This window comes from Rhyacophila brunnea, unplaced genomic scaffold (assembly GCF_057557595.1).
Source record: "Rhyacophila brunnea isolate RB1 unplaced genomic scaffold, BYU_Rbru_1.0 scaffold_12, whole genome shotgun sequence".
NCBI classification, from domain to species: Eukaryota; Metazoa; Arthropoda; class Insecta; order Trichoptera; family Rhyacophilidae; genus Rhyacophila; species Rhyacophila brunnea.
In genome coordinates, this window is record NW_028232774.1 from 2,280,824 (window position 1) to 2,294,058 (window position 13,235).

The following is a 13,235-nucleotide window of genomic DNA, read 5'->3' on the forward strand; positions in this document are numbered from 1 at the left end:
GTTATCGACAATGCAAACCACAGATAATACACTGGAAAAAATCATTATGTGCGGGAATGGCTTTTTTCTGAACATAAATCTTAAATAAGTACTGATAATGACTTCTTCCCCAGTTTTTTTCCCGTTAATAGGATAGTTATCGTCACAGTGACTTTTTCCAGCAATAGATATCGTAAAAACTCATTTTGGCCAAAAGTGCACATAATGAGTTTTACCTGCAAACCAGCGAAATTATTAATTAAAGTTCATAATAATTATTAATTTATAATTATTAAATTTATATGGTACCGTTCGCACACTTTAAGACACATTTACAATTTCAACATTTTAAATTAATGATTGGGGAATGAAATTTTATAAGTTTGCCATTATATGGAAGCCATGACTAGGGAATCCAATCCCGAGCCAAAATTCTGATCCCGGGATTTCGGGATTACAATTTGACAATCCCGGGATCCCGGGACTGGTCCCGGGATTGGCATTTTTTTCCATTGTTAATATAATTTTTTTATATTTACAAATAACATTGATAAAATCGGTCAAAAATAAATCTAGTATAATTTATACTATTTAAGACATTTATTGTTAGTATTGTATACGTTCAATCTTGGAAATACACAAGTTTAAAGGAGTAAATAATATTGTAATATAAATAATAATGTGAATTTAATATGAGATTGCTGTTTCTGATAGTAAAGACATAATGAATGAATTAGCGAGATTTAAAATAGTAAAGCAAATAATCATGGCGTACTTATGGCCTTTCCGCATCATCAATCTAATTAGTCAGCCAAATATGAAACTGCCGTAAAACGTATGATATCATGGTAGAATTACTTTGTTAAAAGTGCGAAGCATTGTTTTTTTCCAATCTTTCTCATTTTTAATAATTCATGTGAAAAAATAAAATGAATCGGCAACCTACACATGGGTATAAATCAAACTTCATTCAAACTCAGTTTATTTCTAATGTAGTTATTTTTTATTAAAAGTATTTTTTCTGTTTTATTTTAGCTTTTATTTTATTTTCCATAAAAATTGATAAAAAAATCAATCCCGAAATCCCGGGATTATGTTTATCAATCCCGGGATTCATAGGTATCGAAAATAGCTTGGGATCCCGGGATCCCGGGATTCGGGATCCCGGGATTGGAATCCCTAGCCATGACACATTATGGCGTCATATCGTGACGTCGTTAACCAACGGATTACATTTGCACTCATGCATACAAATGAGCAGTATTTAGCCTATAAAGTATATGGGAATATCATGCATACGACCCATGGGCATTATTTATTGAAATAAAGAATAAGATGTTGTCTCAGCAGTGGTATTTTTCATCAATTAGCTCATCCACTTTTTGATCTATGAGTACAAGGCTAGATGCCACTATGCTCTGCAGAATCTTCTTCCGTTCATCGCAACAGCAGTTTTGAATATTAGGTGTAGCAAGTATATTAAACGTCTGAAAATTAAAAAGGTACATTTGAATAAACTGAAAACCAATGATTTATATTTTTTTTTTTTGGGTTGCCACGTGAAGTAAAATTTTTAATAAAATCGGAATTTTATAAAATTGATTGATACACAGCCTTATGTGTATGACCTCTACGCCCTTGTATCATTGTGTCGCGACACCGGTGTGTCAGTGTTTGTGAAACTTTTTTACCTGACGGCACACTGGAGAAGAAGATTTTTGAAGTAATACTTCTTTTGGAACGTTTGGTAGAGAGTGAAATTGAATGCAGTTACGAAATTAATTGAGAGTATGAAGTTAGCTGCAAATTAATCAGCTGTATACAAACGAAAGTTTGACAGTAGACTTGTTCCGTTGCCTATGAAATGAATTTATTATTGTTGGCCAAAATAAAATAAAAACAACAAGAAATAATAATATAATTTATTTTGTGATAATATAAGTAAGTGTATAGAAATAAGCCAGCGGCACTTCAATAAGCGGCCCTCCTTTATTCTAGTTTTGATTGATATGGGGCTATTAAAACGTTTATTCTATCGAATATCATACTTTATTGGGGATCCTTATGCCGACAAGAGAACTTGGCGGAAAAATACGAAGCTTGCAATTTGAGTTTTTTTTTTTTTGAAAATTTACAATTTCGTATCTGAAAACATTAAAGAAGTCAAAGATAAATTTACAATTTTAAAATAAATGTGAATTTGTTACATATTTGTAGCATAGGTAACATTATTATTACATTATTTTTATGGTTATTTTTATTAAAAGTTTTAATTTTTTACGGTTTAGATGTTTCACTAATTCATAGATTTAATATTTTTTTATATTTATTAAAAAAAACATCGATTTTTATAAAAAAATATAAATGTGTATAACTTGAAACTATTTTTTTTTATATCAAATCGAGCTTAAATATTGGGACCATACCTAAATGAGATTTTATGGATTTCGTTTCATTTCAAAGTAGGTTTCTCAAAAACTACTTTCTAAGATACGACGGTCCAAAATGTAACATAAACTTAATGACTCTAGTACTTAATCAAGGATATTGATTCTTAAGCGAAACGCAAAATGCTGAAAACTCTAGCTCAGATAATGAAGCTGTGTGCATAGGATAGTTTTTCAAATCTAGTAAGTTTTTTTCAACTATTAATATCAAGTGTCAGCCAAAGGATTGATGTCACACTCATACATTTGATAATCAAGTAATGGAAAATATTTAAAAAATAATTACAAGATAAAAAGAACTTTTTATATACAACGTTTTTAAATTTTCTGTTCAATATGCTTAAACTTGTACTTGATATGAAGTAAATAAAAAACAAACAAATATAAAATACTGAAATATCATTTTGATTTCAATAGTAACGCACGTATATATTAATAATTTAGTTGCTAGGACCATCACCTTAGCAACCAATAATAGTCTTTTACTTTTTAGGGATTTTTCTGAAATAACTTTCCATACAAAACAGAATTAACTGAAAATGAATTCAATTCTGCTCAAAGATGGCTAAAATTATTAAAAGAATGCATTGGCATCGTGTTCTGATATATTCTAAAAGTTTCAAATGTATAGCTAGTCGGGAAGTTATTTAAAAATCGATTGCAAGATTTGTACTGGACAAACAATCACCGGACAAAGACATGTCTGTTGAATCATCCATCTCTGGGAAACAATCAAGCTGTGAATGTTTAACTTTTCTAACCGTTCTATCTTGCGACACAGTTTGACAGACACTTTTTAAGTTTTTTTGCTTATACGAAATTGGATGCGAATCCTAACAAACACCATTCTAAATCATGGGTGGCCAACCCACGGCCCACTGGGTATCAACTTGTGGCCCGTGTAGCAGTGAGAAAATAAAAATAATATCAAATGCTGCCGCTAGTTGTGCTTATTTCGCAAATTGAGATTCGATATTGGCTCAAGATTTTAAAAAACACCGTGTGGTTTTTGCTGCATTTGCAACGCCATTCTCCGTAGACGTGAATTTAATACCGGGAAATTTATAAATGGAATATTGTGAAATATGTTGCGATGAACAGTTAAAGGAGAAATTCCATCAGGTTGGTTTGGGAGAGTTTTACAAAACATATTTGGACGAGGAGAAATATCATACATTTTACAAATAATATGCTCTAATGATGACTTCGCTATTTGGAAACACTCGGATGAAGCATATCAAATCCCGAGTGAGAATACGAATCACTGATGTGAATTTGGAAAACTGTTTGCGTGTAGAAACAACCTCACTTGATATCGATATTAATGCACTTAGTTCTACCACACAAAATCAAACTTCTCACTAAAATTTATTATTCTGTTTATTTTTTATTATTTAAAAAAAGTCTTATTTAATAAATATTTTTGATTCTCATTTTTGTTTTATTTTATTAATATTAAAAATATGTTGCCTTTTTTGTTTTGTATAATAAAAAAATCGGTTGTGCGGCCCGGTAGGATATCTAATTTTTAGAATCTGGCCCTGCTGCTGAAAAGGTTGGCCACCCATGGTCTAAATAAAGCAAAATTATTTACGTGTGTAATGTTAATATTGGGTATTTTAAGATTATTTACTTATGTGTGTAATTAACCGTTAATGAATGCATGATTGCACTTAATTGTAGATATGTACATATTATTACTTTTATAATCCATCAAATTTAATGTTTTATATTATTATAACTTAATAGAAGCACATGTGAATGAAAAAAACTCTCTATTTTGTTAACAAACTTTGTCCACTTCAGAGAACTGCATGGTTATTTTCAGATATTCATACACAGAAAAAAATATAAACAATAATTAGAGTTTGATGCTATGCAACTATGCATTTAAGGGTTAAGGCACGTATTCATAAAAAAATATGGCTACCGTATAATATGTAAATAGAAAAGAGATCTATATTGCCTTGAGAGAAGGGTGATCGCTACTGGCATGGAGATAGAAAGGGCGCGAGGACGTGCAGGTTCAAGATATTCATAATTTATATTGATATTCATTATTCATAAGTCTTTTGTATTGTTCATTGAAGAAGAAATAAATAATAAGAAAGATCTTTAATTACCAAATACATCAGAGTATCATCGAAATTTAATCCGAATACTTCTAAAAACATTTCAAGAAGTCCAGTAGTGAGAACAATCCCGTGGCCTCGCTCGAGGGTGCATTCGGATTTGTACAGCTTGTATGCCACTTTCTGCAGGCAACATGGCATTAGGCGACCAAATATTTGCCACATTTGTTTAAAGTGATATACCAATCCATTGTCAGGGCAACAAGTAGCATTAAACTGTAAGTAAAGATTTTGTTGAGAATCAGACATATTTAGCGGCTTCAGTATTTAAGAAGCTTTCTTGATCTTTAAAAGTGTTATTTTAAAGAAAAGAAAATGTTTTCTTAACATGAAGTATACCTACAAACGTTCGTTTTATGATGATGAAATCACTTAATAATTTTTACTTACTTTCGGTGGGTCGATGTTCTTACATCCTGCGATAGAAAGTGCTGCACGGGTATTAATATCTCTGCCATATTCATATATACCGTGAATACTCTTTGGGATTTCTGCATTACTTCATTTTGACCAGTTTCATGGAACTCCAATGCTGCATCAATAAGCTGGAAAGGAATACAAATGCATAGTTCTGTAGTAAGATGGCAATCCCCAATATGTCCTTTTTTCTAAATTGTTCAGGAGAGTAATTTTAAACTTTGACGGGCTCGGAAAAATCAGAGTTTTAATTTTGAAAGCCTTACTTTATTGTTAGATGTGTGTAAAATATGTGTTTACAGAGGGATATTTTTTTAAATTAAGGTATCTATCGAAAAAATGGTGAAATTTTCCAAATATTTCCAGGCTTTCATGACATATCATATTTTACCATCTAATCCAGGTGGCAAAACATGATATATCGTGGCAATTGATCAAGTTACATAGTTGTTTATTGTATTTTTAAGTTGTTTTTTAAGGTTTTTTAAAAAAAAAAAGAAAGAAGACTGCATGTTCTGACAAACATATTATTGTAATAAAAATCATATTGTATAACGCGAAAGACACAAAGTTTACAATTGTTTTACATTAAAAGTCACCACTGGTTGGATCTAAATCTTCTAACTCGTTAAACTCTGGAGCCTCTTCCGTTGTGGGTAGCTTTACAGGGTAGTGAGTACATGCATAGAGACATATCGTATTCTGCCGAATTGAGAATAACAAAAATGGTGACTAGATATGATATATTATCATACATGTCATAAATTGCCTTTTTATCTGGGATAAAAGTGTAAAAATATAGGAAGCCAAAATAAGTCACGTCCTGACATATTATGGTTTTCCATCTTAAGAAATTCAAATAATGGACAAATCACATTTTGACACAGCTTATTTCTCCGAACATGTAAGATATAGACATACCATATTTTGACAGCTTGTAGATCTCACCTATACAAGTCTGGTGGTATACATAACTCAATTTGCTAAAAAAAACGGACATATTGGGTATTGTTATCTTACTACAGAATTAAAATACCAACTCCGATATTCTTAATTTTAGATTTGACCAACGATCTCGCACATATTTTTATTAATACAATATTGATCCTTCTGACGTTGTTAGTGAAGGCAATTTCAATCATGTGTTATAGTGAATACTCAACCTAGCAGAGGCATCTAACGGAAAGATACGACATGAGAATTTACATTTTAAAGAGTTTTAATCAATAAAAAATACGTATTTGAAAATATTAAAATAAACGATTAATTTATTTTACGAAATGTATATTAATTGAAGGATTCGACCTTGTTATTACAATATAATAAATTCATAGTTTTAAGCTATTTTATATTATTATTCGTTTGGTAACATTGATTTTTATAAAAAATAACTTAGATTTTTATCTCTTGAAAACCTTTTTATTTATATCAAATCTAATTTTGGTGGGTACATAATCGCAATATTGAATATTGACGTTTCAGGTTTTCTCTCAACAGTGACAGTCACACCTTTTTTAAAAGTCTACATTCTACATAATATGTATATAAAATATTAAACATGTATTAATCTGTGGTTGATATAAATATTATTTATTTTAGTAAATAAGATTGAATTTAATATTTACTGTTTTTATACAAGATAACACAAACTTTTCTATATCAAACCTATCTATAATTTTACAATTAAGTAATAATTAACAGAATTGGAAGAATTTTATGATTAAATTTGAACCAATAAACTGGAATAACTAAAATATCTTGAACAAACGGTACACGACTTTATAATTAATACCTATAGAAAAGTTGTCGAAAGTAATAATATATGTAATGTTTTTATAATAGTACAATTAGTAATGCTTACCAATAAAATGTATGTACCTACCAATAGTATTATAAGGTATTTACTACCGGTTTTTACGAACACTTACAAAATCTAAATGTTAAATAAATGTTTTTATACCAGGTTATCATTTGTTTAGGCCTTAGGCAATAAGGTATGTACCTTATTTTATTGTAATTGATATATAAATTCTGTGGTTAGATGACAAAACATGATATGTCCGTTATTCTAAATTGTTGAGGAGAGCTATTTTAAACTTCGAAAAATATTCAAACAATGAACAAATCACATATTGATTCAACTAATAGACCTATTAAGATCTACCATATTTTGATATCTTGGAGATCTTATTGATTTGGGTCTAAAGTCAATGGATTAGAGTCAATAAGTAAATTTGCCAAAAAAACTGACATATCATGTTTTTCCATCTAAACACAGAATTATAAACAACACTTAAATGTAGGTATTCGTCATCAGTGCGTATTTGCCATAGGTGAGTGCACATAGTTTCTGAAGACGCAAACATGACAAATGGAGTAAAAAACTCAAATCAATTTGAACTTAAATTCAAATTCCACCAACTCGGTCAGTAGTATTAATTCAATAATTAATTATTTATTAACCTGTTTTGAACTGCAAAAGTTGAGATCCTTGTTATAAATGGTTAGGAGAGAACTCGCTCTTACTGTGTAAACAAATGCCAGAAAATGATATTGCGTTATATCGCTGTTCATCATTTCGAATAGACACTCCCACAATTCTTGAATAAGGGGTGTTGGTTTGGGAAATAACTTTGAATCCAATACTTTTTTCATCAGTGTTCTGTCATAACAAAAAAACAACATATTTATTTTATTTATTATGTTTATAAATTTTAAGGCGCCGGGAGAGGATGTTAAAATTAAATTAAAAGTGTTTTAATTAAAACATATATGAAATAATCTGAAATATTAACAGTGAATAATATTTTTATAATTGAAATAGGTACCTACTGTCAGATTTAAGAAAAACGTAAAATAATACTGTTTTTTTTTAAATTACTTACATTCATTCATTAATTTGGTAAAATATATTGGTAATTATTTATATTATTGAAGTTCTCTCAAAGACTTAGGATAGATTAAAGTACCTAGGTAGTAAGTACTAGGTACTAATTAGTATTATAGATTAAAGTAGTTAGGTCGCAGCCATGACCTATTTTGGGTGAAAGCTGTTTCCTCATATCAGGCTCACCAGGCACCAATAGCGAGGGCTGTGCGGTTGTTCAATGCACTCCCTAGATATGTAGATATTTTTGGCGATCCATTATATATTCTGTTTTTTAAATTCTATTTTATTGTTTAATTTGTACTTTTTGAATCATTGTTGTTTTTTTTTTAAATTTTATTTCTTTTGTATAAAACTATTTTTGCTTTTTTTTTCCTCCACTTTGTTTTTTCTGATTTTCCGAACTGATTACTTGTAATTTTTATTCTAAATGTCATGTTGTGAACGTCCTGAATAAATAATTTGTTATGTACTTAACGTGTCTTTTTCAAATAAATAAATAAATAATCTATATATCTTTCATGGTACCTATTAACTGTCAATAATTCATTGTCGAAATACGATGTTTTTTATTTTAGTGTTATTAGTAGTGTTGCGTTATATCAGAAATGCATTATATTTATATATTTTTGCACTTCGGTATTGTGACAATAAAGACAAACCACTATATTATGGCGGCTAATGCGTCGGCCTATAATGTCGTGCATCCTAGATTTGAATTCTGGGTCTGGCAAATACACATATCGTCATATAATGTGCGTTTGGAGTCAAAATATGGACCTAATAAAATTGGTTGAGCAAGTGGTTTACATCCATTTCTCGTAAAATAAAACTCTTATCAACACAAACCTCCACTCTGTGGATGCCATTTTCTGAGGATCGGACATGGTAAAAAAAACTTAAATTTAATAAAATATGTAACTCTTTAGCAACACGTTACGTACGACATACGTCATGTCGATTTCACTATTATGTGTAAAAAAAATAAAAAAAATATTTTAGTGAACTTCTTGAAAAATAATGATTATTATTATAATTACGATAATATTTAATTACCTTAAATATTCAATTTTTATTTCAGGTTTCGTTAAGTCGGCATTTATGGTATAATTAGGACAAACAGACTTGTGTGTTCCCTTCTTCGGTTCCTGAAATGAAAGTAAGACCAAAATAAATATACGAAATCTATTTATATGTACATTGTGTAGGCCTAGTAGAGTTTATCCCATATAATGAGGAGGAATCTTCGCCACATATGTATTTTGGTTACATGTAAATTGTACGTAAAACATTTTACCGTGGTACAGTTCGCCGTGAACTTTCTATCCGAAAGAGATGACCGTATACTATACGGTCTCCAATTTTATTAGATTATATCTTATTAGATTCATATATGAAAATTTAATAAATGTTCATATTGAATCTAATAAAATTGGAGACCGTATAGTATTCAGTCATCTCTTTCCGATTGAAACTGAGAAAAAAAACTTAAAAGTCCAAAAAGAGACCAGTTTCTAATTTATTTTTAGGTGGGTATACAAAAAAGCATTTTTATTATTTTATATATTTTTCTAAATCGTAAGCATCATACCTTTAATCTCAATATTTTCTTACTATGTAGGTACCTACTTTTTGTCCTGGCGTCGGATATTTTTCGGAATTATGCGAACCGTGGCCAACCATAGGATGTGGAGGATCAGCGCGCTGTAAAAAAAATCCGTAGGTAACATCAGTTTATCTCAATACACGCAGTACCTATATTGTATGCAATATTGGTATACAGTCTAGTACACAATAAAATTGTCCGAATAAATCAACGCTGGGTCATTGCCAAATAATCGTTTTTCTTGCCAGGTCTAGAATTCTTCGATAGCAAAAATGCATCCAGCTTATGGCGTTTTTATTAGCTATTTGATGCCTTTAACAGCATTAAATGTGCCGAAAATAAGCTGGAGTTTGAATTTATTTATTCAGATACTAAAATGAAGGTCAGTTGGTACTTGAGAAATAAAACAACACAATGACGATTATCGGAGATTCCACTCTCTGGTATTACTTATCGTAGGTTGTTAGATTAATTAATTAACTATTGCTTGTCAATTTTGAAATGAGTTGCTGGGAAAATGTGGTGTGATTTTACCACGTATTCCCATTTTTTTCAATTTTTACACTTTTTTTCGGTCAGCAAAAAAATGTATTGAAATTTTATTTTCTCAAAATCTTATGTTTTTCCTACCAAATAGCTTGTTTTCGTATCCCATCTGGTATGTTTTTGTCAATGACAGTTGGCAACAATGCTCTTTGTTACCAAAATCACTAGGTTGATGATTAAACGGACAATATCTAACGAGGTAATTTTTATTTTCCATGTAATATTTAGTAGATATTATATTGCCATAATAATAATGGCATACAGATTTATTTTTATAATAATTTTTCTGAATAATGTTTTGAATCCAGTACCTACATTACGGCATTGCGGGGATGAAAGCTCACTTCTACTCTAGTGTTAATTTTCATTTAGTAAGTATTTTATTCATAACAATAATAATATGACCTAACAATTTGTGCAGATAGTTTTATACATAATATGTACTTGGGTTTTCACCGTGTCTCCTTCTTCCTTCTTTACTCGACGTTTCGGGCTCGTTGCAGAGGCCATTCACATTCATATACCTACACTACATTTCATCATAAAACATATCTCTTGATAATGGCTTCTGCAACGAGCCCGAAACGTCGAGTAAAGAAGGAAGAAGGAGACACGGTGAAAACCCAAGAATATATTACGATAGTTTTATACATATTCCTTTGGTAAATACCGTATTTATTTCGAAGTAAAAAATTGAGGTATTTCATGGGAACTTCTTAATAAGATAAGTAATTATATTACGATCAAGATCACCTAGAACTGCCAAGAAAGCAGGACTTGAAGCGGACCGGAGTGCAGCTCCGGTTCGTAAAATACTCGAGATAGCGCTTTGTTTCATAAAAATAATGTATTGCGGTTTCTGAATTTTTTAACAGTAATTAAAATTAGTTAATTTAATACGAAACTTGTCGGAATCATGGTAAAAAAAAATATGTTTGTGTCGGAAAATATACGACATATCATGTCATGGTATAACACACCAACTCAAAATAGTATGTTGTATGTTTTTTGAGCTATTGTTTCATAGAAAAAAATAGCACACCAGACAATAAAAAATGGAGTTCTATCATGGGTATTTTAAGATCATACGATGGTTTAGTGCAAAGATATTGTATGTCCTTATGATCGATCACACAATTATTAAAAGAACATAAAACTGTCAGGAAAGCAGGACTTGAGGCAGATCGAAGTGCACCGTAGCGTAGCTCCGGTTCGTAAAATTCCCAAGATTATCGATGTTTCGCAAAAATAATGTATTCCGGTTGGTGAATTATTTAACAGTAATTAAAATCACTTAATTTACATAATATATTAAGCTTAATACGAAACTGGTCGGACTCATGGTCAAAAAATATATTTGTGACGGAAAATATACGACATAATATATCTTAAATAAAATATATATATGAAGTGCCTAGTTTCAAATCCCTCTAAAACGATTTTTGAACAATTTTGAGTGAGATATGTATTTAGATGGATATTTTGTAACCTATAATTTTATGATGGCCAAAGATTGAACATTAAAGAACGCCAAAAGCAGTCAATACGTATGATATAAAAATTAGGATACATTTCAAAACCCATCAAAATACTCTTTAGAATGTTCGAATTCGATAATAAATATATAAAGTTCACAGATTAAATAGATAGATTTCCTCACTTTTCTAAAAACAACCTAAAATCATTTTAGGGGTTTTGAAATAATGCGCTTTATATTATGTAATTACAAAAAATATAAATTATATATTTTAGAAGGTAATAAATAACGGTTATAAATAACTTTACTATTCAACAATATACTACAATATTTAAACTCATAACTTATGACCTTATGAGTCATAAGTCATAAGTTTATTCATTCAGTAAGTTCGTATCATATTACAATATTTATTACAGATAATTTGCTATTTCAAAATAGTTAATTATTATATTGGTTTGGTATGGGCAATGATCGTATAAATAACACTGTGCCTTTAATTGTATTTTTTTATACAAAAGAGTTTTTAAAATATCATTTATCTACCTAGTTAAAATCAAAACTATATAAAATTTGTATAAATAAACCATTCTACTAACCACTTCAAGTCCAAAATGGGCCATAGCAATCAATGCACATAATAATACAGGAAATACAGCCATTTTAGATACTCGTATAATTTTATATTACATAATAATACTTATTATTATATTATATAATATAAAATTATAATGTCAAGTAAAATGACGAATGCAGCTTATATACAAAATCAAATTCACGATTTTTTGTAATAAATCCTATGTTACTAGTATGGCACGAGATGTTATCGGGAAAATTGCACGTTTATTTTATTTATTGATTTTAAAAATATATAACTTATCACGTTCGGTATGTAGCTATTCCATGCCAATGTAATTATGAAAATGCAATTGCGTGACAATTTTTCTATGCCCTTACCAAAGAGGAATAATTTCTGATTTCTGAACTTTTTTGTTTCTTGATAATTTGGGAGTTGTTTCTTGAGAAGTATTTTGACATCCGATGGGGTGCGACCAAGGCTGCGATAAATTCAAATCTATTATTTACATAATGAACATCACAAATTATAAATTCAAAGCGTTCACGACATGACATAAAATAAGTGTTAACAATTTTTCAAATAAAAATACAGGGCAATGTGAGTTAATAATAGAATAAGTAGTAATAAAAAAAGAAATAAAGCACATGAAAGCACACAGAGTGAACACACACTACTGTCAAACGTAATGCCAAGATCCCTTAAATATGATATTAACGGTGACTGCCACCTGTATGCCCGCTAAAAATAACACAGCCATATGAAATACACTATAGCCTCATTTTTACGTGCCCGGAATTCACGTTTTCCCGGCAATTGCGTGTAATTTTTTCAGTCCCGATGTATTTCAGTACATTTAATGCCCGCATTTACGATTGTCTTTCTCGCGATTTACGTCGGAAATATTCAAAATATGCGAGTTACGCGCGCTTGACAAAGATTGGGTCGTGACATTCGAACGGCGTAAGGTGTTTGGAAGGTAAACTCCGTGTCTTTAGAACGGCGCACGGTGATTGGTCTTTACATAACAAAAAAACAAAAATGCAACAAACTAAAAGGTACACATACATGGTTTTTTTAATAAAAAATAAAAAAAAATTCAATAATTTTTTTTATTGAATGTTGTTTTTTAATAAAACGTTATTTTTTTAGAAACATAAAATTTAA

General features: G+C 30.0%; 1 protein-coding gene across 1 annotated transcript in view; it reads right to left on the reverse strand.

The window, feature by feature from the left end:
* Positions 1-1,029: 1,029 nt before the first annotated feature.
* LOC147077650 (uncharacterized) overlaps positions 1,030-13,235 on the reverse strand; it is a 72,461-nt gene continuing 60,255 nt past the window's right edge. The window contains exons 3-8 of the mRNA XM_085960579.1: positions 9,492-9,566; positions 8,919-9,010; positions 7,439-7,637; positions 4,949-5,103; positions 4,550-4,774; positions 1,030-1,466 (exon numbers count right to left, since the gene is read on the reverse strand). Of these exons, the coding sequence (XP_085816705.1) occupies positions 4,699-4,774; positions 4,949-5,103; positions 7,439-7,637; positions 8,919-9,010; positions 9,492-9,545 (576 nt within the window). The 5' untranslated portion in view covers positions 9,546-9,566 and the 3' untranslated portion in view covers positions 1,030-1,466; positions 4,550-4,698. The remainder of the gene's footprint in view (positions 1,467-4,549; positions 4,775-4,948; positions 5,104-7,438; positions 7,638-8,918; positions 9,011-9,491; positions 9,567-13,235) is intronic.